The sequence below is a fragment of the Dermacentor andersoni genome, chromosome 5 (genome assembly GCF_023375885.2).
Source record: "Dermacentor andersoni chromosome 5, qqDerAnde1_hic_scaffold, whole genome shotgun sequence".
NCBI lineage: Eukaryota > Metazoa > Arthropoda > Arachnida > Ixodida > Ixodidae > Dermacentor > Dermacentor andersoni.
The window spans coordinates 188,817,313-188,844,454 of record NC_092818.1 but is presented as its reverse complement, the minus strand read 5'-3'; the positions used below and the strand labels follow the sequence as shown (position 1 = coordinate 188,844,454).

Genomic DNA, 27,142 nt, shown 5'->3' with positions numbered 1-27,142 from the left:
ACGAGGGAAGCTGAATATGTGGTAGCATCAGGGCTACGCGAACAGAAAGCTACGGGCGCCGTCGCATCCAGTTCACGTCTAACGATTCACACCACGTCCTCTGATGGCGATGCATGCTGCTGAGCGGGTTGATCTTCACACATCGACGTTGCGGCAGTATTAGGAAGTCTGGCGAATGGTTGCAAGACACGTCGGCTTTTGGCCTGCTTGAATTGTCGGCACTCTTTAATGATTGCATCAACTGCAGAGCAGCTCTTGCACATGAGCAGATTAAACGCGTCGTCAGCAATGCCCTTAAGCACGTGCCCGACCTTCTCATCTTCTGTCATGTCGTGATCGGCTTTACAACAAAGTGCCAGCACGTATAGATGTACAAGACATAGGACTCCGTGGGGGATTGGGCACGGGAGGCCAGTTCCTGCTTTGCAGCAATTTTACGGCTGGCTGGTCTGCCAAACAACTCTGTCAATTTCGCTTTACATTGGTCCCAGCTGGTTAGCTCCTCTTCGTGGTTTTCGTACCACACCTTTGCCGTGTCTCTTAGGTAGAACAACAGGTTAGCTAGCATAAGCGTAGGATCCTATCTGTTGATTCCACTCACGCGTTCGTACATGGTTACCCACTCTTCAACGTCGGCGCCATCGGTCCCGCAGAAAGCTCCAGGATCCTTGGGTCGCACAACGACAACCGAAGGTGACAGCGACTTAGCATGTGACGGTGACGTAGGAGGGGGCAACGACGTTGATCCCGAGTGCTCACCGTCATTCATGGTGTGGACGGTGATGCGACGTCCACTGCGGAGCTCCGTTGCCAGCCGTGGTTCCCCGCAACTCTCACCAATAGGTTACGGGGATGTAGGGAGTATAGAAGATTGTATTTACAATATATATATATATATATATATATATATATATATATATATATATATATACACAATATGAGTCAGAGTAGTTGAGATGACTCACCACCAACAACACGCAGCAGCCAACGTCCCGCGATCTTCTTCCTCTCTCCTTTCATCCTTCCATAACAGTATTTTGAAGGCCTAATTGGCTCAACAGGCCTTCAAAGCAAGCGGAGTTCCGAAACCAGATTTCTCTGCAATATTTAATATATAGAGAGACAGAAGAAAGTGGGAAGGAGAGAGGTTAACCAGAAGGGAAGATTCGGTTTGCTACCCTACACTTGGGTTAGAAGGGAGGGGGAGGTAACGTGACAAGAAAGAAGAGATAGAGAAAGAAACGAGCACATATACACAGGCATAGCGGTCACTGTCACTGAATACAATCACCGCACAGCACAGTAGCACTTGTAGCACTATAAACATCATTTCAGGCTACAACCGCTTGTCGAATTCTGTCGACTTTGGAAACTGCAACACAACCCTCATCTCCCTCAGCTGCGTTGGCTTGTGATGTCGGCAATCTAAGATGGTTTCCTCTCTTAATGGTTTTTGACCCAAGCTCGATCGCGATTGTGAGTGATCGTCTCTCTCAATTGTAGCGAAGACAGCCACAGAGAAAAGGCGCTAAAGAGTCTACCCGCTACCACAGTCAGCACACGAGGCGTCATTGGCCCAACCGATTCGGAAAGCGAAGGACTTCGTGAAGGCCACCCCTAGCCATATTCGACAAAGCCGGGCAGCTTCGCGTCGGCATAGTCCAGCTGGGATGCAAAGCTGAAGGGAAGAGTCTAGGTGGTGCAGCCGGTTGCTTTGAAAACTTTGTGTGTTTCGCATGGAGAACGTGATATCGTGGGTGAACAGTCGAAGTTTTTTAGCGGCAGCTGTCCTTGATAACAATATCGACTCCTCTTTGTCGCCTTGAAGAGCCGACCAAGCAGCGTTATCGGTGTGCTCGCTGCCTATGATGCCGCAGTGACTTGGAAGCCACTGAAATATCACGTGGTGTCCTTTCTCAGCCAAGATATGTATTACTTCTCTAATCTCGAATACCAATTGTTTTGGTCCGCGCCGCAGGGATGAAAGTAAAGACTGCAGTGCTGCCTTCGAGTCATTGATAATGGACCATCTTCAAGGTAGTTGTTGGCTGACGAGATCAAGTGCAGCGCGAGGATATGCAAGTTCGGCAGCCATAGGTGTCGTTAGGACACGTCTTGAAACGGATGGTGGTGGCTCTCGCATGGAAAACCATGGCTCCAGAGAAACATTGGAGAGTTGATTATCCATCGGTATAAATTATGTACGGGGTCGGCGTACCTTTCGTGTAAAAGTGGCAGAGTTAGTTGTTTAAAAGCAGGTGTTAACAGCTCAGATTATTTTTTCTTATTCCTGGCACGGTGAGTCAAACACCATGGAGGAATCGATAGCTTAGTGGCGGGGGTGAAGCCTGAAGGAAGGTGGGGGCAATAATCTGAAACCGTAATACAAAATGATGCCTGCGGTCCTTCTGGCGGTGGTGTTGCAACATGATAGGAATGCGCTTGGGCAAAGTGTCCAATGTGCACTCTCAGCACTTCCATCACAATGTGTGTCTGTATTGGTTGGTCTCGGGCGATTGCAATTGTCGCCACTGCTGATGCAAAATTAGGCAAACCAAGACAAACTCTTACAGCCTGAGTTTGAGCAGCCTGTAGAGCACGAAGATTTGTCTTGCAAGTGTTGGTCAGTACGGGCAAGCTGTATCTCAAAAAGCCCAGAAAGAGAGCCCTGTATAATAGCAACATTGTATGCACTAGCATTCCCCCCAGTCTTTCTGCCCAGAAATTTGAAAAGCTAGGAGATTGCTGTCAGGTGCAGTTTCGAGTAAGTAAGGTGCGGGCTCCATGAGAGATCTCTGTCAATTATTATTCCCAGAAATCTGCGAGTTTTCTTTTAAGAAATGATCTGACCATTTATTGAGATGACTAGGGTGTCATTGGTTTGCGAGTGAATGCCACCAGCACACATTTGTCTAACGACATTTCAAGACCTTGGTTGCGAAGGTAACAGCTGTCAGAATAGCAGCTTTTTGAAGTCTTGCCCTTATCTGAGGACGTGTCCCACCTGAAGTCCATGCACATATGTCGCCTGCGTACATTCATATCTTGATCGCTGCTGGCAGATGTTCAACGAGACCAATGATTGTGACGTTGACTAGGGTGGGACTTGGCACTCCACCTTGAGGTGTAGCTTCTTGCGGTTTGGCCATCGCCGGTACACACAAAGAACGATATCATAAATAGGTAATTAGATATTCATTGAAAAACTCGGGCCTCAAGGCCAACCATCTCAAGAGAATCGATAATAGTCTCGTGAGATACGTTATGGTATGCTCCCTTGACATCCAAGAACAAAGCTGCACAAGTAAGACATTTGATGCTGGACATACGTAGCAAGATCAACAACACTGTCTATTGAAGAGCAATCTCGACGAAAACTAGATTTGCAATTAGGGAACATGCTGTAGTGTTCAAGGTACCGGGTCCAAGCGGGCAAGGGTCATTTTTTCTATTATCTTTCCCACACATATGGCAAGCTCTATTGGGCCGTGTGAGGTAAGTTTAAACGGATACTTGCCATGCTTCAGGAGAAGGGCCAAGCGGCTTCTCCTTCATTCTTCGGAAACCATACCATCTTGCCAGGATAATTTATAGAGATCTAAAAGTTCTCGCTGGGCGCATTCATTGAGGTTGCACAAGGCGCGGTATGATATTCCGTCTGGTTGAGTGGATGGAGAACACCTACACAGAGCAAGAGCCGCCTCAAGATCCTCCATTATGAAAGGAAAATCTATGCGGTAGTCACGCGAAGCACGGATGTGGCTGGGGGCAGGAAAGCCTGGACCGGTTGTTTGGCCGAGATCCTTGCACAAAAGTCGTCTGCAACCTCAACATTTAACCGCTTCTAGAAGAATGCAAACCGTTGTTAGGGAGAGAACACAGACCACCTATGGTTCTCCAGATGTGGGAAAGTTGCTTCCAGGGGTCCAAGATCTAGATGCTAATCTACTCACGTGACGCTGGATCTTTTTTCTTTTCTTTTCACCTGCCTGTCCTAAGGCCATGGATGGATTTTGTACACCGGTATCGCCACTCCGCACAGCGATGGAGTGCACGAAGCCGCTCCAACTCTACATTAAAATCCATGTGCTCAGACGCCACCGTGAGTGTGCTCGTACTGTATAAAGGCTACATTAGTGCCACGAGCGATGGCATCTGTTTTCTTCCAAAAGCTCGCTTCTCCGACGTCCGTTCGCACTCATGGTAACAATCAGTTGTGAGTGATGGCGAAATCCGTTAAGTACTCAGCTGAGAGTCATGTGCAAACTATTCCAAGGAGAACAGCTGTGAGGAAAATGCCTCCTGTAAGACGTTTCTTTCCTGCTTCGGAGAAATAATGCTCATTTCTGCGACTAAACTTTTATGTGCTTATCCGTGGCGTCAACAGTGTACGTAAATAAATAATCATATAATACCTTATGATCCGTGTACTTTAATTACGCAGCTCCCAACTAAACGGATGTAGCGCAGTGCAAGACGCCTATTAATGACCTGGTGAAAGTGCAGTGATCAAGAATGATGAGTAAGGTAAGTTGAAACATGAACTCGTAAAATAACACTTAATTTGTCGGTCATCAACAATGCAGAGTGACAGCAAGCGATGTATCTTTAGGACATGGGAAAAATAAAATTGGATTGGTTTTTTGCTAACCTAATTTGTTCAAAATCAATCATTGGTGCGCTACTATTATGCACCAATTTGAAATAGTGGCTTTTTCTGTCTGAAAGAAACGTAATGTTTATCATTCGAGGCACGCGAGGAATCGTTTACAGGTATAGCATAAGACATCTCTACCGCCTTTAAAAATAAAAAGATTTTGATTTTGCCCCCCAAGAAACAAAACAAAATCACTCGCCGAAACCTTCAGGATAACAATATTCCTTTAAGTTACTTCAGAGTTAAAAAACACGACGAGATGGGCAACAGCAAACACCTTGAAAGGTTCTTGCCTTCCGATACGATACCCTGCGTACGTTACTTGAGCAGAACACAAGGCAACGTTGACTCAACAGGGATGCCTCACACCACTGAACTACCCCTTCTCTTTCCATATAAATATGTTTATCACAAACTGTTTTCATTAACTTAAAGGCCCGTCATTATGAGTGCAAGAATTTCGATTTTGATCCCCAACAGAGAAAAGAATGAACCGCGTCTAAGAAGTTCTTTTTGTCGTCGCTGAGACACCATTGCAGTTGCCTTGGTGTGTAGGGAACAGTGACCTCCGATGCTGTTTTTTAAGCACATATCACCTGTCTTTGAGTCAGCGGGAAGGTGACCTCGACAGCGCTGCCATACAACCGACGCTCGGGCATGAAACTGCATTACCCCCCCCCCCCCCCCCGCCGCACGTGTGCTGCAGCACAGAGTGCTTTCTGCATCATTGGTCGACGTGCAATCGGGAAGCGAAGGCAACGGCTCACACGCATAAAGCCATCAATTTTGCTTTCACCTGAAAGTACCTTTTAAAGAAAGTCCGCTTAAGAACAGGTAAAGAGTGCGAAAGAAATCACAAACACGGAAAAAGAAAACGAGAGAAAGAGATGGCCTCACAATCAGGCTTACAGTTCGGACACGCGTGTTTCAGACAGCGAGGTCGACTATTGAGCAAAAAATAAAGTCACCGCTTCTTGGGTCAAAAAAAGCGGAAACTGTCTTTTCGGTGTCTGGACTTTTTGAACCGTCGTATCGGTCTACCCACCGTTGCAATGCGAGGACACGACGATATTTTCAGCTAAGTCTGTGTGACATCGCGTCGTGGAGTCAAGTTGTCTGCCTTTGTTTTTGTTAGACGCTTCAGGTGGCTTTGTACATTAACGTGTGGAGCCACTTCCCGTTTTTCCGTACTTTGAAATTATCGGACAGATGTTGCCGAGTGAGCACTATAGCCTACCAAACGGTTGCACCAAGATTGCCAACATCCCTCACCACGAAAAACTATTTTTATCCGTATTTGAGATGTGTTCCAACGGACATTGGACATTGAGTACAATCATATTTTAGTTATGTCAAGACTGGCCACAAAACGGCGGTGGTCGCAGAGCCATGGTCGTTTCGGCAAACCTCAAGACCCAATTCGACGTCACGGTTTCGTGTTAAGGTTCAATGAACTTTGAGCGTCCAATCAGAGATCCACATAACGAAGAAGAGAGAGCCGATGTAACGCGCACAGCTTTGTTCAGATAACGTTCCAAAAGACATAAAAAAGAAAGTTACACGTAAATGCGAGCGACAGCCCGCTATAAGAAGACACGACGCGCGATCCCTCTCCCCATCATTCCTGTTTTTCCAGCCGGCGTTCAATGCGCTGCCAAGAAATGTGGCTCCTCTCTGTATTGTGCACCACGTTCACATATTGCGCAGCTGCTAGGGTCCCCGTGGTGCAAATAAGTTCGGGACTTGTTTCTGGACAGCGTTTGCTCGTGAACAACAAGTTCGTCGATGCTTTCTACGGCATTCCATACGCTGAACCACCTGTCAGAGAACTCCGTTTCCAGAGGCCTCGACCCGCGAAAGCATGGAAAGGAGTGCTCAACGCTACGACAAAGCCGACTCCTTGTCGCCAGCTAGACCTGAGGTTTCTAGAAAATGTGACGTTGCACTACGACAAGTCCTCGGAAGATTGCCTTTACCTCAACGTATGGAGACCTGCCCTTCAGGAGTGCCAGCGCCGACGCTGCCGCGCCAGGCTACCCGTAATTGTGTTCGTCTACGGAGGCGGCTTCCAGTGGGGAGACTCCAGTCTTTTCGTGTACGACATGGAAAGATTCGTCTCCAAGTCGGACGTGGTTTTCGTAACGTTCAACTACCGCCTTGGCATCTTCGGTTTTCTGACGACTAACACCGAGGACGCTCCCGCGAACAACGGCTTGTGGGACCAGAACCTCGTCTTGAAGTGGGTGAAGAGAAACATCGCAAGCTTTGGCGGCGACCGTAACGACGTAACCTTCGCCGGACAAAGCGCTGGGGGAATGTCGGTCGGCTTCCATGCCATCTCACCCCACAGCCGCGGGCTCTTCAAAAAGGTGATCATGCATAGCGGAACCCCTTTGAGCTCCATTCTTTGGCGAGCCCAGAGCTCCGCCGCCAAAATGCGTAACATGGCAGGAGCATTGGGTTGCTACAACGCTACGAGGTTCGCGAATGAACAGGCAGCCGACATAGTCGCTTGCCTGAAGAAACTAGAAGCCAACGTAATTATGGACGCCGTGAGGAAGCAGGACCCTGCTAACCAGGCGTTCTTCCCCGTTTTCGGGGACTCCTTCATGCCCGATGACCCTGAAGTGGCGGCTACATGGGCTGGACTGAACGTGCAAAGTGTTCTGCTAGGGACAACCCAAGACGAGGGTACATTATTTGTAGACAACATTCGTTACCTAAGCCCACAAATTGACCTCGTCCTCAAACAAGACTACAGGCTCGCAGTCATGGCGTTCATGGCGACGATGTACGGTATACCCATTAAGGACGCTAGAGGGATTGTGGCCAAGTATTACGGAGATTACGACGTCGAGCATGACAACGACTCCGTGTTCGCTATCTTCTCGCAAGTCGTCGGTGACTCCCTCTTCGAATGTCCGACTCACTTTTTCGCCAACTTGACAGCCAGGGGGGGTATTCCGACGTACAAATACATCTTCGCTCATCGACCATCGTTTAGCCTCTGGCCAAAAAGCTTCGGTGTCGCGCACTCTGACGACATATATTTCTTCTATGGAAGTGATTCTCAAGTCTCCGACAAGAGCAAATACACAGATGTCTTCGATTCGCAAGCGAGAAAGCTGCTTTCGGCTGTCGCTCCTACTAAAGAAGAACAAACTTTCTCGGATGAGCTGATGGAGCTCTTGTACAAGTTCACGAAATCTGGGTGAGTGTGCCTTTACTGGAGAGTACGTAATTGCCCTTCTGCAAATTCACAGACAGCAATTGCATGCTTAGCGTCCGTGGTATACTGCAAAAAGCTTGCAGAAAAGAAAGGGCAGGGAAACATTTTAACTTCATCCCTTATTTATGGCTATGCGACATAGTGATACCTATCACTACGAGTACTTCCGCCGGGCATGCACGTAAGGCGGGCGACGGCTTGAATGTAAGGCACTTATTGTTGCCAAAATGACTTGAGGTTTGAAACATGTCCCCAGTCATATATTTTACGTGCCAGCAGAGTAGTACAACAAACATCAATACGTAACGAAAAGTTCTTTATTTTTTTTACATTTACAGATTCCTGTTAGATCATGTTACTTAAAGTTATTGCATGCGTCCCAGCTATGATAAAGCGTAACCATAAAAATCCATAAATTCTTATATTTACTAAGCGAAACAGTTTAAATGTGACAATATAAATTGACGACTTATTCATGTGTGCTTTTTATACCCTCGCAGTACAACACAAAACTGAATCGTCAATTTTCTGACCAATTTCTGTGACTTTGCGTGAAATTTCTTTGCGCTTTTACAGGAAACCAGGATCACCTCAGGCTATCACTTCCTGGCCGTACTACGCTCCGCCCACGTACCGAAGCTTACTCCTTCGTCCAAACAACTTCACCGCCGGAAGTGCTTACGAGCGATGCGAACTTTGGAAGCCTTACCTATACCACGAATAAAATTATATTGAAAATGTACTACTTGCATATATGACCCTATCGCAACCTGCACTATCCCATATCTGCAGTTCTTTCTGTAGAAGCAAATACCAATTACTTGAAAAAAGAGCAACATCGCAACAACGAGACAACGACATGGGGTAACGCCTCCTCTGCCGTTGTCTAGTTTGTTGTGCTATTACTTTTTCTATACGTACCAAGATGTCTAAGCTGCTTTTAAATTAAATTATGGGGTTTCACGTGCCAGAACCACTTTCTTATTATGAGGCACGCCGTAGTGGATGACTCCGGAAATTTCGACCACCTGGGGTTCTTTAACGTGCACCTAAATCTAAGTACGCCGGTGTTTTCGCATTTCGCCCCCATTTAAATGCGGCCGCCGGGCTGGGATTTGAGGCCGCGACCTCGTGCTCAGCGGCCCAACACCATAGCCACTGAGCAACCACGGCGGGTCTAAACTGCTCTTGTTACTTACTTCAGTCTCCTCATGTGCGTGAGTGTAATCGATAATATGTATCGATTTGCTATGGCTAATCACGGCAATGACCCACCATTATTTCGGTTTATTCATATAACGTATTATAATTATGCTGCTTCCTTACGGAGAGCTCAGAGAACCCGCAAAAGATGATACCGCTGTAAAAAAAAAATGCTGCACTAAGTTCAACCAGCTCCATTATTACAGCTGGAGGCGTATGGACAAATATGAGGTAAAGTGAAGCCTCAAGTATTCATCGCGGCCAACCTGTGCCAGGCGCAAAAAAGAGTACGAATAGACAGGGCGTTCGGTGACCGCTAGAATAAATAGCGTGCTCAACTGTCGTCGAACAGAAAGAATCGGCGCCTGTTTGGGCAGTCCGACGTCGAGCACTGAAAGTTACCTGGTGAAGATTACGATAATTCTTCGACTTGTTGCATGCATCGCGTACAATTTGATAAGAAACGCCTGTCTTTCAAGTGTTAGAGTGCCTATAACTGTTGCCATGCGAGAATGAATGTGGCATGCACTACGTGAGAATCGACTGATCACACGGACACTGCCGAACGAAAAAAGCAAACCTGACGTTGCACGGGAAAGTAAAACACGTGTGCCAGTATTATTTGACTCGGTAGAAAATAAAACTATAAGGTATAAGCTCATTAAATCTAGTTCATCATGTGAAGATTTTTAACGTTTATTGGCTAACTTTACCATAGACCTACATTGCAGAGCATATTTAAGCAAATAGTACATACGTACATAAGCACTGACGCGTATACTGACAGCACTGACGCATTGGGACGCAATAGCTGTCCAGCGGCCCGCCTTCCTACAGTTGGGAACAATCTGATAACAGATAACAAATGCAGTACCTGCATCCCACAGGAATGAACACGTTTATACAGTGCCTCTTTTGTTCGTGTTATTTTTTTTTCTTCACTGTTGATACGTCTTGTGGCAAATCCCCCGAATGAAAGAGAACACAGCTTTTCGCTATGCAGGTCTAAGTAGGAGTGAAGAGCTTCAGTGCCGCTGTGCCACAGCGCCGTCCATCAGAAGAAACGTAGCACGAGAATTTCGCTGCCTCTTCCATTAACAGCGTTCTTATTGCTCACGTGTTTGGTTAGAAGATCTATTCTAAGCTAGTGCGTTTTTATGCGCCCAAACAAAAAATGAGGTAAAGAAATGCACTCAGAAAACACACCGAAGTGCCGCAACGCATGCGCACACCCAAACTAACAATTCCTTCCTGGCAGACTTGTACACGTTACAGAAAAAAATTACTTGCCTCGAAAATGTAATTGGTTATGGTCACCAATTACTGATCGATTGATTCAACGTTGCTTTCCTCCATAGATTTATTAACATGATACAGATACAAGAAAAAGAACAATTGAGACCTTCGCTGAGAATTGCTTTTCAAAGTTTTCTTTGGTCGTCTTCCCTTGTTTTCTTCTGAAGACATCCACAGTAACATTGAGAACTCACTCGATGTGTGCGCTGCCTAGAAGCGTTGTGTTATAACGCACGAACACCTTGCTTAGCCACTCAATGCCGCGGCGCTCGGGTCTGGGTCTCCTATGAAGCGCAGTGCTTCATTGTTGCTGGAGCTAGACGAAGGCGATACCGATAGGGCCAGTGAAAAACTGAAAAATCGCCCATGGGTGTTTCCCTGGCACGACATCTAAGTGGCCATCACTATCGAAATATGGAAGCGCCGTTTCAGCCTGTCGGGCAACATTTGCAGGGACTTTTCCGGGCGCACTTAACTCTTTGGCCTTTTAGACATAAGCGTCTAATTTCAACGGACGTCAGCAAATACGCGCATGCCTTGAAAAGGTGAGCAAGTCTATGATGTAATTTATTAGAAACCTGCATAGTATTCAGCCCTAAAAATGTTGCAAGTGTGTTACAATGTCGAAAATGCACGTATGCGAGTCACGTATATAGCAGACAGATAAAAACATATACTTTTAACGGCCAAAATCTTCCGTCTGTATCAGAAAAGTTATAAACTACACGAAGCGAAGAAGAATGAAATAGCAATTCTTACCGCCTATAAAGGCAGTTTAAAAGCACTTCCAGAAGAGACAGAGAGATATAATTGGTATTGTAAAAGAAAGGGTCAAAGGTAGGGCTTCCACGAAAGGTGGTTAAATATGCAAGCCTGCCATGTTCAGATTATCAAAGCGCAGCTGCAGGACGCTTATTGTGAGAAAAAGGTCACCCGTGTACACGTTTTCATTCCTTTGAACATTGTAGTTCCCAACAAATTTAAGTGCTCAAAGGTGCGTCCCCTGTTATAGCTTGTTTCGTCTAAAATGTAACTGGTTACTTGTAACTGCCTACTAACAAAAGCAATTAAATTACATTGAGCGTCAGCTGGTAAGCAATGTACTCGTTAAATTACAAAATGACGAAAATGCGCAATTGATTAAAAGTAATTATTTTGATAAGCAATTCCTTGCCTACAAGCCTGCTCCCTTGTTGCCTGCTCCCTCGTAAACACTTCTTAATGTTCAGAATAAGTGCTCTTATGTTTATATGTCTGTATATATGTCTTATTTTTTGCGTAAGTGAACATTTTCATAACTCAATTTTCTGTTTTTACCCCTGTTTACCGAGATGTTGCTGTCTGATATATGGTTTTATAGGAGGCCTCACTCTCAGTCTTGCGACTTTGAGCCTTCTTTCTGTGTTCATATGTCATATGCAATGCATAGCATCAACTTCGAAAAATAAAAATCTTTAACCGTGAAAGCAATCGCTTTTAAGTCTGGTTCGAAAACGTCTCAAACTACGGTTCCATTTCACTCCTCAGTGCCACATCCAAGGTTTTTTAGCTTACCCTTCACACCATAGTGTCTTCTAGCGTAAAGAGCTTGTTAGCCCCAAACCAATACAGATTTCTCTGTGGTTGCCCAACAGTCACCAATTGTGCGAGCTTCATGATACAGATTTCTGCGCCAGTATTCCAGAGGGGGCAAGTGGAGGCCGTGTACTGCGATCTCAGCAATCTCCAGAAGACTCCAGAATCTCCAGATAGCTGTGACCACAGCAACAATTTTTAGCTTCCGCGTTAATGCTACTGACCATGAGCAAGATGACAACTTCTTACGACGCCATCAACCCAACAGGGTCGACTTTTTTACTTGTGTATGGCACACAACGCCTGACTTGGCTTGCGCAATTCGGTCCCGATCCGAATTTCTTTTATGTGCACGCGTTTACTGTTAGCAAAGCATCCGTGTTACATGCAACTTTCTCTTGGAAAACTTTGCCTCAGATTCAGCGATAAACCCACCGGTGCATTCCGTGAAGAGCATCCTCATGATATGAACGCCCAATTTGGTACTGACAACGTTTGTCCACGGCCCCCAAGTTACTAAAAAACTGCAGCTCAGTGATGACCCGCGATTTCTGGAACTGCTGACATTAGGTGCTATACTCACTGTTCGCCGTGGAACCAGCCGCCTTTGTTGCACGGCCCAGGGGCAGACGAGACGCCCGTATTTATGTGCTCCTGACGCAGGCTGTAAAACAAGCTCTTCCTGCGGCCACTCACACGAGCACAGAATAAGGCTGGCTTCTTCGCATTCTGCACAGTACACCGCGAAGACGACGCACTGTTCACAGGAATAAGTGAAGGAAGCGTTCGAGCCGGCGATACGCTGAACTTGATACGAGCATCGCGCATACACAGCCTGACGGTTCACGCACGCTAAACTATACTGGAGCACGAGGCCTTTCCCTCGAATAATTTCACGTACAAAACTGCAAAAGCTACGCGCGGGAGGGCGCTATCTGCTTCGTGGCACAGCCTCGCAGCCTTGTCGAAGGTGAGCCAGTGGACATGCAAACGACTAATAAAAGTACAGACACTCTATGTCACTGCCTGAAAACCTGGAACTAGACCACCCGCCGCGCTAGCTAAGTGGCTATGACGATGCGCTGTGCTGAGCTTCAGGTCGAGGGTTTAATTGCAGCGGCGCATGCCGCATTTCGACGGGGGTGAAATGCAACAAATTTAAGGTCATTCCACACTGCGAAGGTGGATGACCAGTGCAGCTGTAAGCATCGTAGTAAGAAAACTTGTGGTAAAGTTCAACAAGAAAGACTGGTGGGCTAATTGGTATGACATTATTTACACAATAACGCAGAAGCATAAGGATGACGACAGAAGAAGACGGGAGACAGCGCTAGCGCTGTGTCCCGTCTTCTTCTTTCGTCGTCCATGCGCTTCTGTGTAAATTGTGGTAACTACTTTATTGCATCACTCATTGTCACTTAGCAATTACAGTTACAATAGCTTTGTGCTCGCTATGATATACACTGATCGATCGGCATACTAGCAACTGCAAATACATTCTTTGATAATAGTAAGTTTTAGAATTGGGCACTCAAGCGGCTTGGAGACGCAAGCAATTGTGGGCCGCAAGTGCGCATGCGCAGAATCCAAGCCAGTCCTGGGATCTTGCGTTCGCGGTATCATCATCATCATCATCATAATCTTCATGATACCGCGAACGCAAGAACCCAGGACTTGCGTTCTTGCTTTCGCGGTATCCCAAGACCCAAAAATCGAAAATTAGCGGGGGTCCCCAAGCCGTCTTGGGTCTTTAGACTGCATACTGAGCTCGTAGTCCTAACACAGTAATTACGTTTATTACATTTTATTGTTTGCCCTTCCCGCTCAAAAATGCGTTTGGTTTGTTTTCACTTATAAGAAAAGCATTTCTTCCTTTTTTTGCTTTCAAGCGCCTTTCTATTTTCCCCACTGCGGCGTCCTGAGCGCTCGACCCAACGCTGTCTGCGTTTGACCCAATTCTCGAACTCTGCTGCTCCTCTAAGCCCAAGAGCAACCAACGCAACGCGAACTCTGGATCCCCAATTCTAAAACTATCTATTAATGTCAAATCGACGCACGTAAGGCGCTGGGTGGTCGGTTAGGCCGGATCGATGTGGCAATGCAAGCGATATGTCTACAACACGTCAACCGCTCCCTTCTCGATCCCGACACATCCACATTGAAATCACCGATAACGACCATACGGGTAGTGGGATCGCAACTAACCGACGCAAAGTGAGTAGCCAGGAACCTTACGGGGCTATGAGCCATTGCATGTTTTGCTTGTTTACGGTGGTATGAGCCATTGATGACGGTAGTTTTGTGTGCGGACAAGAAAATAATGTGGTACCCAAGCCATATACAGCTAGCCTATAAAAAGCTTATATAGTCAGATTGAGGTGCTTGTTGAAGAAACCCAGCTGGTCAAAAATGAATCCCGAGTTCCCCTCTAAGACGTGCCTCACAATCATATCGTGGTTTTGGCACGTAATACTGCCGAATTTATTTAATTCTTGAGGCAGTATTCCCAGAAATACATAAAACAGTGCAGAAGCAGAAAGGAAAATCTATTCCTTCGACATTACTGACGAGACAAAGCTACTCGATCATCTCATCAAACTAGTAGCGCCTCTAGTGAGGCGGTCGTGCATAGCAATACTCTGCAGACTAAAACGAAATGGAGTCACGTTGAATAAGCAGATTGGTCTTTAAATGCGAAGCATTTCTTTGCCTAGCCGTCCAAGGTAGTTTGTCGCCGAGGCGCGCACCCCCACGCGCCCGCGCACACGCCGCTAATGGCTTGGCACCTTCTTGCACCCCTCGCTCGCACGGGCGTGCGCGCCACGAATAGGCGTGGCTCGGTTACGCTGTGTTGGTGATCTCCACTTGCAGATACAACAATGGGCCCTCGAAAGTATCAAGCGGAAGAGGAGCGGAATAGCGCGAGGACTCTGCAGAGACTACAGAGATTTGCGATGTGTACCGAAGCGTCGACGCAGGAGACTGTACGGCGGCATTCGCGTGGCCGTGGAGCGCCAGCAACTAGACAAGCGACGCGCGGCCGAAGAACAATGGGAGGCCAAGCGAGCGGCCGCTGATACTAAGTGGCCCTGATTGGGGAACCGGACGTTGCGGGGCGCAGACGCGTACTTTCAAAAGCACGCTGTCGAAGACGAATTTGGTGCGACGTGTGGTGTCTGTGGCTGCCTCTGGTTCCGTCACGGTGCCGCAGCCCGCGCAAGTGGCGGTCCTCGAGCAAGCGTTTCCTAAGGAGGACGTGAGTTCGTTAGGGCGTTGCATCACGTGCCGCAGGAAAGAAATGCTTCGCATTGGCATAGATAATCATCAAGGATGGTTTCTGCCGTAATTTTTCCTTGCGCACCACGAGACAGAAATGGTGGAACGATGTCGCGTACGCAAATGCGCACACTGCGACTGATGTGGATAAAAGTACATGTGCTGCGTGCAATCACTTGTTACGCATGTAGCGGTAGAAAAAAGACTGTTACTTTCTTTCACTTTGTTTTAAGTTGCTTCGTGTATCTCCTGGATTACAGCCACAGCTATTAAAGCGCGCCTAGTGCAATGGTGGTAAGCAGAATAAAAAATGAAAACCTTCATTTGTAACCATATTCGTGCACAGGTTTTACGGAGTTTCCTCAAGACGAACAGGTTTTCTCGTAGGTGTTCAAGTGCAATGTCCTAAATTACTAAACATGTCGTTCCGCGTACGCACGCAAACTCAGTCAGTAGGCAAGGCGAATGCCACGGCGTGCTGCGCAACAGCAGCTATTATGCCTGCAACGTGCATTACGTGTAGCCTGTCTACATTTTCCAATGGCATAAGTCATGCACGATGACGGGCAACGCGGTATCAGTAAGGCGTAGAAGTTACCGAGTAACCTGATATTAATGCAGTGCCTCGAACAAAGCCTCTCGACACAATTTGCAAGACAGAAATAAAGCTTCGAAATGCGGAAAAGTAATTATTAGGCCATTACAATAAGATTTCTGAAGTGGTCTTTGATACCATGGTCCCCTGCAGTTGTACAGCATATATTTCTGAATGTCTCATTCAGTATGCAGACAACTTTACCTCGACCTTCTCTCGTTTATTCATACACGCTATCGATTCCATCAACGGTTTGTAACGCATCTGCCCTTAACAACTATAGAGTGGGTGACCAAACTCCACTGCTGCAGCGTTTCCTTGGGAATTATTTCACCCTGCCCTGAGGTCACCGTGAGCTGTCTCCAGTGTTGAGGAAAGTAACAGCATGTCAAGCAAACATAAAAGTGAATCTAAACACAGGCAAGTCCATTATATTGGCACGTGTACTTACCATTTTCCGAGGGACTGCATTTCACCCGTTAACAGCTAGAAGTTATCGCTCACGGCAAGACGCGCCTGGGTCATTTGGAACTTACTCGAATGTTATCGTTGATTCTGTTTGTTTTGTGTGTTCTCGCCGAACTTTGTGTGATCAGATTGTATGCGCTACACGTATTCTGCAGTACTTTCTGGAAGTCACGTGGACACCGTCAATTGTGCTGGAACGTTCGACGAGTCATGTATAGATGCCGCCGGCGCGTTTGACTCGAAGAAGACTCGTGTGCTTCTGCATCTTAGCATATAGAGTACAAGGAGTTGTGTTATGATGGCCTGAAGCCGCCTTTAACTTTTAACCATTAACTTCGAAATTTTTTTTTTGCTTGCTTGCTTGCTTGCTGCCTCGCTCCCTCGCTTTGCTTCCTTGCTTGCTTGCTTGCTTGCTTGCTTGCTTGCTTGCTTGCTTGCTTGCTTGCTTGTTTACTAGCCTGCCTGTCGCATGCTTGGGTGCGAATGAGAGGAAACTTTCGAAAAAAAGCATGAAAACAAGACCTTATTGAAAAACGTGAAGCACTAGTAAAAATAGCAGATAGACGACAAACAATAGAAATCACGATATGGTGCGTAGTAAGGCTAACAGAGGGTGTACAATTACCAAGAGTTTCACCCAAGATTCGCACTACCTCACGCAAAATGTGCGCGGCACCGTGCGCTTCAAATACGACTCCGCACTCAGCCCAAGCTGTCATGGTGCATACGCGTCAGGCTTTGGTACGGCTCGGTACCGGCTTTCGCGTGAGTCAGAGCTTCTGCAAAGCTATACGCAAGACAAACGCAAGTACCCGTTTCTATGCGCTGGATCAACATACACGCCGAACCACGACCGCAGAGCTAGCTCTACTACGCAACGTGTCTGCTTCCTGCATACTTGCATGTATGGCAATTGCTTCTTTTCAAGGTGTATCGCAAACGTGTTCTTTTTTTTTATCGCAAGAAAATGCGATACGCGTGTAGCGTTTGCGACACTGACGAGACATTTCAATGCTATCATTCACTCATCGATGTGCGCCGATACAACCATATCCTGTTCTCTGTCGCTTGGGAGAACCACCGCCGCCGCTTGTGCTCCATCTCTTTTTCTTGTTTTCTGCGGTTCATTTCCCGCATGCAGCTTCGCTTCTTTGTCCTCGGAGTTCGCTTGCGTCTGTCTCGTGCGTCGCGGCACGCACCACTGTAGCTGCCTGGGAAGGCAACGAACACTTGATTTTGCGGCATATAACGTCATCAATACGGTTTTTCAGCAAGTAATTACTTCCTGTATGTATTTCTGATAACTTCTAGACCTGCTTCTTCATCGCAAAATGTAAAAATAAAGGGAGGAAAGAAATAAAATGCATGTCTAGAGCACTGGGGCTATAGGAGGGGAAGGAAAGGGGGTGGGGGCAAGAGAGATACAAAAAAGAATGAGCCAACTACTCGTGATAAAGAAACGGCATTGCTCTTCTTCCGCCTGGTTCTTGGCCTGTTCACCATACTTGATGACCATAACCATCATCATCATTATCATGAACCTCACCATCGCAATCAAGAGCGCTGCAGCAGCAGCCATGCAGTTGGTGAGCGCGTTCCTCTGTGTTGCAAGTGAGGCCACCAGTGCACCCAATCAGTGCATTCGTTGGTACACTCAAACCAGTTGAGCGAGGCTCAGTTATATATACCATATATAAGAATTGTTTGTGTCTGAAACGCCTCAGAAGGCATCTTCACATCACCTCAACATGTTGTCGACAATTAGGAGACGGGTACTCAATGGCGAAAAAAGAAAAACTACAGCGGCTCATCCACGCCCCAGAGGAAATCAGCGGGTGCCCACCGACGTGAAATTAATGAGGGAGCACTCAGAGGAGTCCAGAGAACGGGAGTGGTTTCCCTTGTCACCGTTATTGCCAGAAGCAGCTGCAAAAACTTCATCAAAGTGCTTCCTTTTTCTCTTATTTTATTGCGTGGTCATCTTTATGCATCACCTGTAACATAGCGCTGATGTCAATGTCATTAGAGGTGACACCATAAAAAAGCAATAATATTGCATAGAGAGAGGGGGGAGAGAACTAATAAATGATAGACGGGAATGTTAACCAGGACTGAGTCTAGTTGGCAACCCTGTGCTGGAGGATGGAAAAAGGGGAGAAAAGGTTAAGAGGAGGAGAGTGCAGTGTTGGTGTCACCAACGTAATGAAAGTTATCAGCTAGGTATCCCATACAACCGCTCAATCCGGTAGCCATCAAAAGTCGCAACACCGCTTTTGTAGCTTTGTGCACCTCATACCACAATGCATACAAAATGCTGGTATAGTATATACTGCGCTTTGGGGGATTCTCTGTTGTGATTATTTACCTCAGATTTATTTATTTGAGGTCAAGACGATGTCAAACTATTGAGTACTGGGTTCCTACCTCATTATGTCACGGCTGCAGCAAGTTGAGCAAGGAGTAAAAACAGACCCCTAAGAACACCAAGTAGAAACGTTGCTCAGTCTCTGCAAGGGCATCAGATTCACACAAATGACGCTGTATCTGACTCTGGCAAGGAGAACATATGGTTCGTACCACTTAACGGAAATGCATCAAAGCGCAATAGCATTTTAGTGAGCTACAGTTTGTGGACTTATCACAGGTGATGTAGCCTAACGAAAGAAATGGTTCTCAGTAGGGCTGATATTTGTGTGTCCGAAACCTACTAAGGATATGCGCAACGCTTGTCAGTGGAAGCCGCACCTATAGATATTCCGTGTTCGGGTGCAGATAAGAAAACTGACAATGTAAATAAGGTTTTACTGAGAAATCTGCCATACCTACTCGATGCGCTTGGCTCGCGATCGGCAAGTTCTACGCGGCATGAAGCGGAAGCAGTATTTTCTAGCTTCATTCATGCCTCTTCTCAGCCAAGTAAAACAATAAAGAAGAGAGAGCTATATGAAAGGAGAGGGTGTGCGAACAGGTGCGTGATGTCTGTGAACCGTGACACAGGAAAGAAAACAAAATGTCCTTGGAACCTCAGAGGAAAAGCTTTAAGTGCGATGATGAGCCACTTCACTATACCGCTTGAAGCCTTCAGGGGGTTTGCTGTCCGCATGATACCCAATGGCTCCAGCCACGCCAAAGGAAAGGGTGCGCCGCGCGTACTAGGCTCCTGTACTTTGTGTTTTATTCCCGTCTTGTAGTGCTACAGAGCAACAGCCTTAAAAGGCAGTCAGTCGCTCGTGCATCCTCTTGCTACGGGTGTTTCCCGCATTGCACAGCGACAGGATCTTCATCGAGAACCGCCAAAAAAGATCGGTGTGAACGAAATGAACTCAGTTGCCTGCCTCCTGGCGTATCTGGCCACCTTCTGTTCTCTACACGAAATTTCGTCACTCAACACGCCGACCGTCCGCACAGCTTCAGGATTCGTGGCCGGACAACGCTTGCACGTTGAGTATGGAGAAGTTGAAACGTTCTACGGAATACCATACGCGACGCCACCGATAGGACGGCTGAGATTTCGAAAACCCCTTCCGGTGAAACCTTGGAATGGCGTCTTGAATGTCACTATGAAGACCATGGCATGTTGGCAGACCGACTTCACTCCGCTTCGAAACGTGAGTTTGACTTACCCTGTGGCAACCGAGGACTGCCTTCACGTGAACGTGTGGAGGCCATCCCACATCTGCGACGGAGAACATTGTTGCAGCGGGAAAAACCTTTCCGTGGTCGTCTTCATATACGGAGGCGCGTTTCAGTGGGGAGACGCCGGGCTCTTCATTTATGATCCGGCAAACTTTGTTGCGCTTTCTGATGTCGTGTACGTCACGTTCAACCACCGACTGGGCATCCTGGGCTTTTACCCCGCATCACCCGACGGCCGACCTGGTAATATCGGTTTCTACGACCAGCTCTCAGCATTGCGCTGGGTCAAAGAGAATATCGCATGTTTCGGAGGCAATCCCGACGATGTCACTCTTATAGGGCACAGCGCGGGAGCCATGAGCGTGGGACTGCACAGCACGTCGGCCGCCAGCCGTGGCCTTTTCAAAAGGGCCATCCTTCAAAGTGGCACGCCGATCACACTAATCATCGGCGTGGCCTTTTCGGGTTCACTGCTGTTTCGTGACCATGCCGAAAAGTTGGGCTGTTATGACTCTGAAGTAGAAACTCGAAAGACAGTGCCGGAAATCTTGAATTGCCTTCGTCAGCTTGACGCTAAGACAATCTACAGTGCCATCGGTTCTAAATCTATACAAAGCCAACTATTCGTACCAGACTCGGGAGATGAATTCCTTCCAGCAAACCTTCTCTCTGAAGAAAATTGGAAGAAAATACATGTTGACGAGATGTTTATTGGTACTACGTCTGAGGAAGGGGCCCTATTCATAGACATCATCCGTAACGCTGCCCCGGACTTGGACTCCGCATTGACTGAAGATTACAGAAAGGGAATCGCCTTCGCCCTTTACCTAGTCTTTGAGATTCCTATGGACAGAGCTAACTTGATTGCGGAACATTACTTTGGTGGTCCTGAAGTACAGCATGACGAAGAAAATGTGATAAGAACGGTTGGTACTCTACTCGCAGACGTTTTGTTTAACTGCCCTGCACATTTCTTCGCCACAACAGCGGCGAAAGAAGGCGTTGCCACATACATGTATGAGTTCGACCATCGGCCATCATATAGTCTATGGCCTAAGCACTACGGTCCCACGCACGTCGAAGAACTACCGTTCACATTTGGTGTCCTACCATTTTTCTCAGATGAAAGCAGGTTTACGCCACCTTTGACTGAAGAAACAAGGGAATTCGTGAAATCAGTTCGATTCACGCCTGAAGAGCATTTATTCATGCGACAAATTGTTGATGTTTGGTCTTCATTCATCAAGAAAGGGTGAGTATGTTTGCTTGTACATAACACAATAGTTCGCCTATCGTAATTTCTTGTAACTACTTCTTTTATTTTCATTTTCTTGGCAGCGTTCGTTTGTTACTTTCTTAAAAATTGGGAATGCTCTTATGTTCCTAATATAGCTACTTCCCACTACGTCAAACTTTTATTGCTGTGTTCAGACAGTCGTCCACGTTGCGCAGTCTGACTAATATACGTTCCGTGAAGTTTTTCCAGTGAAGGGTGCTTTTAAGGTTCTAAATATTTACCATTCCCACTACAACCCAAGCAATGACATGTATGACTCCATCCAACCGACGCGACGGAAGATCATTACACAGATCCACCGTGCATGCTGGAATCCATGTGAAGCGGTTATTAGGTGCTATGAAACTACACTCATGTTCATGTTCATTCATGTTCATGTTCATGCAATGTTTCTGCACCGCACAAGGCGCAAATTCAATGTCATGCAATATTTATTTTTGTACGCTGCACCTGTTCACAAGCTACGCCGAAATGCACACTACGAGGCGTCGACGAAGATGATGCTCACGAGGGTGAAGGCGACGTCTGATATTTGTCGAGGGAAGAATGATGAGGAGAGATGCATGGAAGATAGAAGTGCGACACAAAAGACAACGGTAAGGTTGACTATTAACGTGATGGCGTTAAGGACCCCGTGTCGCGAAAAATCCGGCGTTGGCGTCCAGCGTACGACGTTGCTTCGGCAAAAATAATTCCAAACCGAATTCCGGACCACGCATATCCAACCCCTCTTCTAGCACCAAAGTTTCTCATAGCTTGTCTTTCATTCTTTACGTAGTAATTCCTCGGAATTTTGACAACGGCAGCGCACAAACAAATCTAATGAGCAAAAATCAACCGACAGTGCATATATTTTATGTTAGCCCTTCTCAGCCTGAAATAATAAAAGTGCGAAACAATAACAGGAAATCGACCCACGCAAGAGGCCACGTTTCTACCAGAAAGCTTGCCTTCGTGCATAGCGTTCGCCGCCAGCGTTTCCCGGTAAACGTTACGGCTAGATAAACCGCACTTGCCAGGAAGCGTGAAAAGCAGTCAGGGGTCTTTGAATGCTATCGCGTTCCACTCTCAAAGGCGAAGCTTAAGCGTCCTCCAAATTCTTATTCGCCCGTTTCATTTCCGCGTCTGAAGACTAATGGGAACTGGCACGTGCATATGAGGTTTGGCGCGCACATTCTCTCCCACGCACCTGCTACGCGATGCCAATTGTCTCGAAGAGCTACTTACCGTTGGCACGAGAGAAGTGTGTATGCAATTGCTGCCTATGAATTTGATCGTCGCGCTGTTGTGCTGGGAGAACAAGGATCGCTCCCACCATCGGACAACGTACGTGCACGCAAGCAAGGCCAATCGACCACTACGCCAGCTGGCGATCCTTGGCACGAACAGGTTTATATCTACACATTTCCGCTAGCTTTTCTGACAGCATTGGAAACTGCAGCTCGGGGAAAGCATGCGCCTGTTCAAGGTGTGCTGCTCTCAGCAAACTATAACCATGGCCTTAAACTATGTATGACCAATTCATAGTTCGACTTGACACGGCATCTTCTGCGCAAATTGTGGCTTTCGTTTTCCAAGTAATCATTTGTTGGTTTTCTTAGAGCCCCGTTGTTTTAACTTCGTGAGTGTTTAGGCAAAGCTTGGTAGAAAGATACTTGTATAGTAACACATTTGTTACGACCAAATGGGCGAAATAATCAACTTTTGCCTCATTTTCTTTTTGTTTACTGCGCAGTTACTTATTCCCAAAGAGCAGCGTTTCAACGTGTGCTTTGTGCTCCCGGCTACTGAAGACGCTGGTTATTCCTGTCCAGAATTCCTCACCTCTAGCAACGAAAGACATAGAGAAAACGACTGCGTTAGTTTAATACATCTTAAAACGAAGTCTGCATGGCCGGGCCAAGGTTTTTCTTTCTTACATGGTTAGCCTGAAGTAAACGACCAGACCATTGACACGGTAACAACACTGTGTCTATGTGTCTGTGTCATCATTGTTTGCTTCACACTGAGCATTTTATAAAGAAGTACCAACTAACATACGTGCATGTTCTACCTAAGGACATGGTTGTACGTTCCTCTCTACACTTGCTTCTATAATTATCATATTCATATTGCAGGTGCTCGAACGAAAGGTAATGGAACCTTTGGTGGCAAGAACAGCAATGGAAAAAAACTTCAGTATACTGCCTTCAAATTTCATTTCATAAGGAACCAAATTTTCCATTTGCTGTTTTTTTCACTTATATATAATTTCGGTATGGGACTGTCAACTAGTGTGTTATCCTCTGAGCCTCATTAATTCTCAACAAATAATTATCAGTATCATCTAACAAATCAATAATCATTTTCTTTTTACCTTGCTTTGGTAGCGCTTAACTTCACAAGCCGAAACTGATAGACTGTCACTTCTTTCGTGTTCTTCTGCAGAAAAATTCCGCTCCCAGCCTCAAACGAAACATGGCCCAAGTACTCAGGCGAACACCCCGAGCTCATCACCATGAAGCCTAACAGTTTCAAGCGAAGGAAGCTCAGCGAACCCTGCAACCTCTTCAAGCCCTTCCTCGTGAAGGAGTGAACGGCTGCGTACGCATTCTAGTCAACGAATACGACGTATCTGTTGAAAAGTGCCAATCTAAGGGTTCTTTTTTTGCGTTTTCTTAGTACTACATAAAGTGGCGAAGTAGGTTTTTAGAAAACCGGGAAATTGCGACGTTACTGTCTTCTATTAGTGCGTAATAAAAGGGCGATATTGTAACCCACTGTTTATAGATCCACAAAGCAGGTCACAAGAAGCGTCTGTCCTTCAAGAATGTTTAGCCTCTCAACATTGGGTCAAACCAAAGCCAAGACTGGCTTTCATTCCACCAAATGTTAGAAGGCTAAGTATTTTTTAGGAACGACCGTTGTTTGGAGCTTGCCTTGCGGATCCAGTCTCCATTTGAGAAGCTGATCAACACATCACATGATCGCTTCTGTCGGGTCCACGACGGCAAGAAGTTCTTTAAGCGACTCGTCGGCTAACCAGAGCCGTGCATAGGGAAAATGACGTCTGCCTTCCTTGAGATTGTGAATGTCAAAGAAGACGCGGCCCTTTAGCGAGAACACAACCGTCCTCGGCTGCTCGTAGAGTTAAGTGCTCCAGGAGTTCGATAAAAAACACCTGTATGCCTTTCAGGTATACGCCAATTTGACAGTGTCCCTTGAAGAAAACACATATACAAATTTTACTAAAGTTTACACAGACGCCTCTGTTCACGAAAGTAGTACAACTTCGGTGTTTTATGGCGCGTAGCCTGCAGCACAACGTTTTATCCGAACAGATTATGCGGCATGTCCAACATATGTAGAAATATTGAGCTAATATGGCACTCAAGTACATAATACAAAATCTGAATTATCAAAAGCTGTTATTTTAGTCTACTCCCATGGAGATCCCAGTCGGTTGTATAGCGCCAATAGTGACACCACTTTTACACAAATTATGCTTAACACGACGCAATAAATCACCCCTGCGGGAAGAACAGTTATGTTTTAATGGATACTAGAGTCCGGTTGGTGTAGGGTAGCCAACCGGACGTTATTCTGGTTAACCTCCCTGCCTTCTACTTTTCTCTTCCCCCCTCTAGAGACCTTTGAGGTGTCCGCTATTCCGGAAAACCGGGGCGGTTTGGGCGGATTGCCGGATGGTCGGGGGCGTAAACGTGAACGGCCAGGTTGATGGCGCCAGCTGGTTATGCAAAGCTCGACCACCTAAACACAGAGCCAATTACTATATTCTTCTTAGCTGGGGTGTAAGTTTTCGACAGCGGCGTAATTGTAAACACAATTACGCCGTTGCCGAAAATTTGCACCAGCAGCGAAGCAGAATAAAGTAGGTTGCTGCAATTTTAGTTCTGTGTTTGTGTGATTGAGCTCTACAACACCAGGCGACTGCACCACTCCGGCCACTCACGTTTACGCCCCTACCATCCGGTAATCCGCCCAAACCGCCCCGGTTTGCCTGAATAGCGGACACGCTAAGAGTCTCTACTATCCCACACTGGTCTCTCAAGAAACGAGGCAGCTGATGCTCTGGCGGTGCACGTCAGCGCACACCCTTGACCAATTTGCGTTAACGCCACGACGCTAGACTGCTTATACGCGAACCACAGAGGTCACATCCGAATGAACGCGTCACGTAGAATCGTATCCTACACCAATCTCTGGCCACGCTTCAACTCGCCGCAGTAGCTCTTCACTGCTCAAGTTACGCATAAAATGCGTTAATGTTGCAAATCACCTTCTCCGACAAGGACATGCGCCGAGCCCCTCGCGCATTGCTTGTGCATGCTGCAGCGAAACGCTTGAACACTTGTTGATATAATGTCCGACATTCAATAGCTGTTGCCATGTGCTGGTATGCGAGTTCCAACAACTTAATTTTGCCCGAACTGCGCTAAAGAAAACTTCTTTTTAAAAGGGTGTGCTTCAACTCTATATGAGGCTCACAAAGCTGTACAAGAATTATTGTCAGCTACGGGAGTAGACATGCGTCTGTAATGCGTCTACTCTGCGTGTCAGTGTGCGATGTGTTGTCGTGTTCTCTTTTTTTCTTTTCCCGTCTCTCTCTCTCTCTCTCTCGCCTCCGCAAGTGGCTGGCCATGCATGTTTCTTTTAGGATACGCTAGTCCACTTTTCTTTGTCTTTTGTGATGTTTGTATATGTTTAAATGAACAATAATAATAATTGGAGCATCACAAGTGAATGCAAAATGAAGGCAAATCACATGTTAAAGTGACCACGAGCGTTTTGTCGTTTTCAGGGAATCTAACAAAAACTGCTGATATGGCAGGCCTACCATTAGGTGGGCATTTCTGCGCGGCTCCATGGCGCTTTCTTGGGCATATAAAGAAGTCCCATATAGCTCAAATGAGCAAAATATTGCCTATTACAAGGTTTGCAGAGGTAAAAAAAATATCACCATGCAGTCTATCCGACTCCGTTGATAACTCGAATAGCGTTGCCAAAAGACAAATGACGCGCCGCCGTAAGGACAGAAAGAAAGTAAACATGATCTAAGGCTTTCCCTCTTACTTTTTCGTGGAGATTAATTACCACGATACAAAGGTAGAGCTTCGCTCCTCTTGAATTTTTTTATTCACTTTTAATGACTATTCAGATCGTGGCTTAAATTTGTGGTCTGTGCGAAAAATTTTTCATTTGTAGCCGTAGCTACTCCATGCATTGCTGGCATAGTGTGGGTATTCCCACAAAGTGTTACTAAAGCTTACTAAGTTTCCCTGTCCATTGTATTGTAGAACAGCGTAATGGTTATCTAACCTTGTCGGTCTGTAGTTGAGTCTGATTATCGCGCCCGTATAGTTAGTTGTTTCGACGTTTTAATGTCCACCAGCGTACAAACTTTATGACTGAAACTTAAACTGTCAAATATAAAAAGGTCTGTCTAATATAATCAGTATGCTGTTATAAATCTCCCTCTCTAAGAGCCAATGTTCCTTGCTACTCGTTTCGTAAGCAATCAAGATTTCTGGACCATTCCCTTTTGCTGAACTGAATACGGACGGCAAAAGTTATTGTAATTATGCCTAACTTGTTGAACACTTACGAAGTAGTGGAATATTGTTACTGTGGAAAAAGAGGACAAGGTAGTCGACCGTGAGGACGACGAAGTGGCAACAGCCTCTCGGGATTCTGGGCTGCTGTTTATATACGCATCGTCTAAACACATCGTGTAAATAGTTTTAAACCCGTGACAATATTACTGAGAACCCGCTCCTGGCGAGATATTAAAGACGTATTTTTACAGTAGCTTCTTTTTTTAAAAGAGTTCAAAGCCAGTGCTATAGTTTGTTTCGAGATAAACAAATGTGCTGAACTTGACATCAAATGCTTTCCTGTACTCTTCCGTTT

General features: G+C 46.3%; 2 protein-coding genes across 3 annotated transcripts in view; both read left to right on the top strand.

Annotated features, from left to right (window-relative positions):
- Window positions 1-8,628, top strand: part of LOC126532222 (uncharacterized) — a 29,840-nt gene extending 21,212 nt beyond the window's left edge. The window contains exons 4-5 of the mRNA XM_055070579.2: window positions 6,294-7,868; window positions 8,463-8,628. Coding sequence (XP_054926554.1) covers window positions 6,294-7,868; window positions 8,463-8,610 — 1,723 coding nt within the window. The 3' untranslated portion in view covers window positions 8,611-8,628. The remainder of the gene's footprint in view (window positions 1-6,293; window positions 7,869-8,462) is intronic.
- Window positions 8,629-14,593: 5,965 nt separating this feature from the next.
- Window positions 14,594-23,987, top strand: LOC126531748 (acetylcholinesterase-like). Of its 2 annotated transcripts, none has more exons than XR_011894855.1 (2): window positions 14,594-15,216; window positions 23,660-23,750. XR_011894855.1 is itself a non-coding variant. In XM_050179455.3 (2 exons), the coding sequence occupies exons 1-2, from the start codon at window positions 19,617-19,619 to the stop codon at window positions 23,805-23,807; spliced, it is 1,719 nt and encodes a 572-aa protein (XP_050035412.1). In that variant the 5' UTR covers window positions 19,461-19,616; the 3' UTR covers window positions 23,808-23,987. The 2 variants fall into 2 exon arrangements, 1 of the variants encoding a protein (XP_050035412.1); XM_050179455.3 differs by lacking the exon at window positions 14,594-15,216 and adding an exon at window positions 19,461-21,187 and having other exon boundaries at window positions 23,660-23,987.
- Window positions 23,988-27,142: the final 3,155 nt, after the last annotated feature.